Source organism: Manihot esculenta, chromosome 13, assembly GCF_001659605.2.
Source record: "Manihot esculenta cultivar AM560-2 chromosome 13, M.esculenta_v8, whole genome shotgun sequence".
NCBI classification, from domain to species: Eukaryota; Viridiplantae; Streptophyta; class Magnoliopsida; order Malpighiales; family Euphorbiaceae; genus Manihot; species Manihot esculenta.
In genome coordinates this window covers 33,733,305-33,740,428 of record NC_035173.2, presented here as the reverse complement: position 1 = coordinate 33,740,428, position 7,124 = coordinate 33,733,305, and the positions used below count along the sequence as shown (strand labels likewise).

Below are 7,124 nucleotides of genomic sequence, written 5' to 3'. Positions count from 1 at the left end.
TATCATTCCAATGCATATGTGCTACTTATTTCATAATTACCCCTTAATAAATTCCGTGTGCATATTATAATATCATTCTCTACAGGTGCATATCCTGAAAATTTAACCAATCAACATGTATTTTTCTTTTAATTTAAGGGTATAAAATGTTATTAGTGATGATTTGTATTTTATGTAAGTGTAATAAATAAGCAACTTACCATATTAAATGAACCATTAGAGTAAAATTGATAAATTCGGTAAACTATGAGGATAGAAAATTTGATAAATTTAGTGGGTACATATGCAAAGGATTTCAAGGGGATAGTAGAGTAAGTTCTTCCATTTGCCTCCATAGTAAATTCTCTATTTAAATAATTAGTAAAAAAAAAAAATCTTTTCATGTTTTTCCTATTAAAACTGGAGATTTGATATGGGTGGACCTGGACCATCCATGATGGTAGAATGCCATTGGTCTAAGTTAGTTTTGATTAAGAATTAAAGTAATTAAATTTAAATAATAGCTCAATAGCCGGCTAAGTTTCGAGTTCGAATTTACTCTAAATTATTTATAAAAATTAGTTAAAATGATCCCTTCATCTTTACTTTGATTTTAATTCATAGTTGTAATTTAAAAATATAATATTAGTCTGAAATTCATTTAATTTTGAATAAATAATTAAACATTAGGGAATACTATTGAATTGAATTTCAGTTTCAAATGAAATGGTGACCAGTCTACATAAAGAACTGGTCAAAGATAGTCGATGTAGAAGAAAAAGAGCAATGAAAAAATCTATTAAGTAATGTTTTTAAAGCTTTTGACGCCTGTACTGAACTGTAGTAAGCAATAATTGAACCGTTAGATTTGTAGAAAGAATAGGCGGGAATTGATGAGTCACGTAAAAAAGAGAAAGCAATAGACAGTGACGTAGCAAGAGAGGTAGTGAGCTCGCGGATCGATGGAGAGGCGGGCAACCAGAGGCTTGACGGCGACAAGATTGGGTCCCCGTGCCCGCCAGGAGGATGATAAGCGCTCATGTCTTTTTCTGCTGCCCGGCCGAAACAGAAAGAGACGAGACCGGAGAGCCCCTTCTTCCTGTTTCGGTCTTCGGACAAGTCTCGCGTTCCGGAAGGCACGCGCGGTCAGGTACGTATCTGCTCTGCTCTCGTACCTTTTCTTTTTTCTTTTTTACTACAATACACAGCAAACAATTGTTTTCAGAAAAAAAAAATCAGTAAAAAATGTTGGCAGAGAGAGATAATAGAACATTGGGTTTCTTTTTACATTCTTTGCCTTTTGGGTTTTTCTTCTGCACTCCCACCGTTCTATTTCTCTTCTTTTCTGCTGGTGTTTCTCTCTCTTGATTCAGCTCAATTAGTACAGTGGTTGGAGAGGTACACCCAATATAGAGACATCACCAAAAACCCCACTTCACAAAAGCATCTTAATTATGCTTTGAGTTTAATCATGTCTCTTGATCTTGATTTATTTGATCCAATTGTGCTCTTGATTTATGAATTAATAATTATTCATTAAGTGTCACTGAAAACAACATCCATACATTTACACTTATTTTTTATATATCATAGTATTTAATTTAATTAACCTGTGTAGGTTAACAGGGCGAATTAGATTATTCCGGCACTTGTTGAGTCAATGAGACTTGAGGTGATATGTAGTTGTTTAGAATAAATGATAATGACAGGTAGATAAGTTTAGGATTGGAGTAATTAAAATTTTGTCACCATATATTATCTTGTAATGCAAGTGATAAGATTTAACTCTCCATGATCACTAATTGCTATACCCAGATAGTGATTGACAAATGGTTCCCACAAATATCAAACATGTAGACCCCTCTCCTTTCCCTATCGCCCAGCAATCATCTCTTTCCTTTTCTCCACTATTATGTTTATATTCTCGTGTCTTTATTTTTCATTTACACCATTCAAAAAGTTTACATGCTCCAACCACAAGTTCACAGAAGGTATATGTTTCACACTCTCATTGATTACAAGATCATATCTTTGTGGTTGAACACATTCTTTGACAAATTCATGCTTTGAATAGTAATTTTAGATTGATAAAAGATTACATCAAATCAACTAGCTATTTGTCTTATTTGCCTGTTATTAGGTAAAAGCAGTGGTAGATGCTAAACTTATTGATTAATTAATTAAGCACACACCTTTCGGTCTCAAAGCTATTGTGCAAAGTCTCTCCTACCTATTGTAACTATCTGAAGCTTCTCAGTGAAATGCAACTCGAGTGTGAAGCCATTAATTAAGTAGTCAAATCAATACTTGTTCATTACAAAATCTTAGTCTATTTCCTTTGCAAGTTCCTCTTCCTGGAAACTCTTGTGCTCCAATTTGATGATCTAAGACATACTAAAGTGAATTCTTCTCAATTATTTATTGTTGAATTAAAATGGTTTTTCTTTTAGAGAAATTGCAATTTGTACATCTAGTTATTATACGAGGATTTTGAAGTAAATTAAAATCAAATTACAAGGGCTCTGATATATTAAAAAATTAATTAATTCAGTTATTTATTTGTTTTAGACATTTAAGTGTTTTATTATTTAGTTTCTATAATATGAAAATTTTATTAATTGATTTCTCAACTTTATAAAAGTATAGACTAATTGATCTTTTCGATGGAAGGTATTTTAATTTAATGGCTAAAATTTACGAAGAGACTAATTAGTATAATTTTTAAAATTTTTTAGAGATTTTAATATATTTTTAAAATCAATAGAATAATTAATAAATTTTTTTATTCACTAAATAATATTTTTTTTTAATTTTAATATGATGGTGAATTCACATAAATTAGTGTATTATTTTTATATCCGATTATTTTCTTTGTCACTCATTATATATTTTTCAGCATTTCTAACAGAAGAAAATTAGGTACAAAGGAGTAGGTAAATTTTTATCACCATTTCTCATATTTGGAAAGTGATTCGCTTCAAACTTTTATCTTTATTTTGCTGCTACAAAATCTTAAAAGTTCTAAAATATTACGATAAAATCCCTCACCCCAAGATCTGATTAGTTCTCAAGATTACATAATCAATAACACGCTATACAATATTAAATAAAAAGAATTAGAAAAGCAACATATATGATCTTTGAAAATTCACTTTCTCTCATTTCTTTATCTCAAATATAAGTATTTTAGATTTAGACTATAAGTGGTTTTACATTTTTTCATTTTTTTTATAGCATGGTGTTATCCATGCCAATATTTATTAGAGATTTTGTGATAATAAATAGAAAATGAGGAAAAAAGTTTTAATACATTTTCATACTAAATAGAGGAATATTAATAAAATAAAGATTAAATAAAAATTTTATTTGAGAGAAAATGAATAATTTTTTTAAAAAACTTTTTACTGTATCACTAGAAACATGTGAAGCATATGGCTGACTTAATATCAAAAGTTTTATAAATAAATTGAAAAGTTTAATATGAGACAAAAGATCATTATAAAAAATTCGATTTGAAACTATTATAGGTTGAAAGTTTAATATTAAAATAATTTCAATTTGAGGTGTGAGAGGAAGAACTCACCCAAAGAGTTGATGCAAGTATTGATAATTCCACAACACCTACCCAAAACGTGCACAAAATCATTATGTTTCTAAGCCTAGCCGCTGTCTCCTTTTGGTCAAATTTCCTTTTTGTTAAGTATTGAATTTAAAGGATGTTGATAATGCAATTTTCACTAGGTTATGCATCTTACCTTATTCTTCGAGATAAGATAATGAGATATAATCATTAAAAGTAGGTGCATTACTCATTTACTTATATCATATATATTTTTTATTGGATCTGGAGTTAATAATAGAGAAATTTATTATTTAATTTTTATATTATATCAAAATTTATTAGTTATCTCTTAATTTTAAAAAATATATTAAAATATTTCTAATATTTTAAAAATAATTTATTAATTATTTTTTATTAATTTTAGCCGTTAAATATTTTATTATTTATTTTTTATAATTTAAAAAAATTTATTAGTTAATACTTTAATTTTGCAAGAAATTTATTAATTAATTAATTCTTTTATAGTAAAGATATTTTAAATTTTTTTATAATATTTAATAATTAAAATTAATAGAGTGATTAATTGATAAATTTTTAAAATATTAATAATATTTAATATATTTTTTAAAATTAAAAGATTAACTGATAAAATAAAAATTAAATAATAATTTTTTCCTTCCTTAATAGTGGTCAGGGAATGCTCTAGCTCTAGGTTCAATATTCCAAACCAACATGTAATTATGCAAGTTTAAATCATTAGGGTTTGGATTTAAAATAAGTAAAAAAAGGTGTAGGACACGATGGTTATGATATATCCCGATTCCTGCTAGTGTGTGTGGGAAAGGCTAAATTCAAGCCATAAGTCTCGGCCAGTGGCTTTATAGTTGGGAGAGAGTAGGGACATCAGCTTTACACGTATTTCCATGTGATTAGTCCTCTCCTTGATCTCGTAATGATGCCTTCTTCAACAGCATCTTCACCAAAAATAACACAAAGATTAATTATTCTTTTAGAAAACTTGATTACTATAATCATTATTTATATATTCAATTCTTTAATCTCCTTCCACTTTTAGGCTTATTATTTTTCCTTTCTTTTTTCAATGTATTGCCGACCAAATTTTATCTAAACATAATGCGACAAGCACTACAAGAGCACATATTTCTAACAAAGCTAATCGCATCACTAATTAATACCCCTCTATTCTTTTCCCTTGAAGAATAGAAAAAAAAAATTACTATTGATCTAGTATAAAAAATGCATTACTTAATTTATTAATTTTAAAAATTATAATAAAATGTTTTAAATTAATCTTTTTAATTTTTTTAAATTGAAAAATTAAATTATTTGAATAACATTTAATGTCTAAATTAACAGAAAAATTAATTAGTAGATTTTTAAAAATTTTAAAAACATATTTTTTAATATCGAATTATCAACTAATAAATTTTTTTATATTATAAGAATTAAATAATAATTTTTTCACATAAAATTTATGATAAACTTAAAAGTTGGAACATCTCGATGTGGGTTATATGAAAGAATTTAAAAAATATATATATAAATCATTGATTCAACCATTAGAAATAACTTATGTTATATTGAGGGAGACTGTTACAGTGGTCAAGTAGCTATTTTTTATCATTTGGAATGAAAAGTGAGGAAGAAGGATGTTGGTATTTCTTCAGACTGTTAATAGAATGATTAGGGCAATAATGGGGTCTTGTCAAATTTGATTTTTCATAAGAGGAAAAGGGCATAACTGGGAAACAAAGAAAAGTCCATTTCACTCCCGTCTAAAAATCACCTACAGCAAAATTCCAAATACAAGACCTAGCTTGTCGTTTTGCGATTATAATAAAGTGGCTGCTTTCTTTCACATTGTTTATCTATATCTATGTTTAAAGCATCCTCCACATTCTCTATTATTCCTTTACGCCCACAAAAGAGAATTGGCCAATTGAGCTTCCAGAGGCAAGCCCCGTGTTTCCTTCTCCTACATCTTCACATTCATCTTGTACACATACGCTTGCTGATTACATTACAAAACCTACTTTCTTTTCTTTTCTTTTCTTTTGCTTTTCCACTAACTCAAACAAAAAAAAAAAAGACTTATCTTGCTTTGCTTTTCTTGTTTTGGATTGTTGTAGATCTACAAAGAAGAAAAGATGATTCAAGAACTTCTAGGTGGTGCTGGTCTTATTGGAGGAGAGAGGAAAATTTCCATTAATGGAACCATTTTAGAAGCAACACCTTCTCCTTCTCCTTCATTATCTTCTCCTTCTTCTTCTTCAACCGCAACAGCTACTACTACTGCAACTGCTGCTGCTAATTCAACTTCTTCAACTCCAGAGAACCTCAGATGCCCTAGATGTGATTCTTCAAACACTAAGTTCTGCTACTATAATAACTACAACCTCACTCAACCTCGCCACTTCTGCAAAACTTGTCGCAGATATTGGACTAAAGGTGGTGCTCTTAGAAATGTTCCCATTGGAGGCGGATGCAGAAAAAACAAGAGCACAGCTGTATCTACATCAGTTGGAAAATCAAGTGCTAGTATGATGAAAACAGTTGCATCTGAGATTGGAAGATCAAGCTTTGGTAATGGATTTGATCATGAACTTCCATCCAGCCCAATCATGTGGGCTTCACCTCAGAATTCGCATATTCTATCTTTACTGAGAGCTACTCATAACCCTAACCCTAACTCCAGTACACTGCCCAATTCTCTTTCTGTGAAGGAAGAAGGGTGTTTGATTGGAACCCACATGATAACTGAGCCAAGTGCTGCAAATGGTGCACTAACTGCTCGTACTATTTGCTTAGACCCTCTTAGCCAAGTCCCTTCTCTGGGTCTTTGCACTCCTTTTTGGAAAAACAGTCAACACCAAGCTCAACAGCACCAACAATCTGCTGGCTTCATTGTTGGTCATGAAGCTCAAAACTCAGGGATACAAGAACTGTATCAAAGACTCAGAGCTTCAACTAATTTCTATACCGACAACTCACCTGTAGTTCTAAGCAATGTGGCTTCTTCATCAACTGCAGCTTCAACCATTTTGGAGTCTTCTCCTGTTGCTGGAGGTGAATTGGGTTACTGGAATCCAACGTTTTCATGGTCTGATCTTCCAACAACTAACGGTGCATGTCCTTAAGAACCCTTTCTTTATATCATTTTCTTTTGTTTTTGTCTGCTTCTTAGATTTCCTTCATATGCTAGGGTGGTTGTGATATATGGATATGGTCGTAGAATCAGTTTCTTTTCTTTTCTTTTCTTTTCATTTCTCAATTATGTATGTGTGCTTTGTGTGTTTAACTTGTGACAATGTACCAAGGACCAAGAACTGGTAGAAATGGAAAATATTATTAGCTACTCTGAGTGCCTTCTGTTCTTGCAGAGTGTATCCATTTTTTATTCAAACGGTCAAACATTCTCTCCTAAACGTACAATTCATTGTGAAACTTGGGCCTCTCAGCGCAGTTGCTTGGAGGCTGAAGAAATCTTCTTGTATTAATTCTAAGAGAATAAAATACTAGGAAGAATGGAAATTCCCAGAAAAAATAAACCCTGACATTATTA

General features: G+C 30.4%; 1 protein-coding gene across 3 annotated transcripts; it reads left to right on the top strand.

The window, feature by feature from the left end:
- Window positions 1–791: 791 nt before the first annotated feature.
- On the top strand, window positions 792–6,917 carry LOC110629350 (dof zinc finger protein DOF1.1). Of its 3 annotated transcripts, none has more exons than XM_021776273.2 (2): window positions 792–1,129; window positions 5,692–6,917. In XM_021776273.2, exons 1-2 carry the CDS (start codon window positions 1,019–1,021, stop codon window positions 6,697–6,699), a joined length of 1,119 nt encoding a protein of 372 aa, XP_021631965.1. In that variant the 5' UTR covers window positions 792–1,018; the 3' UTR covers window positions 6,700–6,917. The 3 variants fall into 3 exon arrangements, with proteins under 3 accessions (XP_021631965.1, XP_021631966.1, XP_021631964.1); XM_021776274.2 differs by lacking the exon at window positions 792–1,129 and adding an exon at window positions 5,370–5,515; XM_021776272.2 differs by lacking the exon at window positions 792–1,129 and adding an exon at window positions 5,424–5,558.
- Window positions 6,918–7,124: the final 207 nt, after the last annotated feature.

Bases quoted from the DNA above. Each gene is read 5' to 3' on its own strand.
- LOC110629350 (XM_021776272.2), top strand. From the start codon at position 5,439: ATGTTTAAAGCATCCTCCACATTCTCTATTATTCCTTTACGCCCACAA. The intron at 5,559-5,691 runs GTACACATACGC...GGATTGTTGTAG, and splicing joins TACATCTTCACATTCATCTT to ATCTACAAAGAAGAAAAGAT.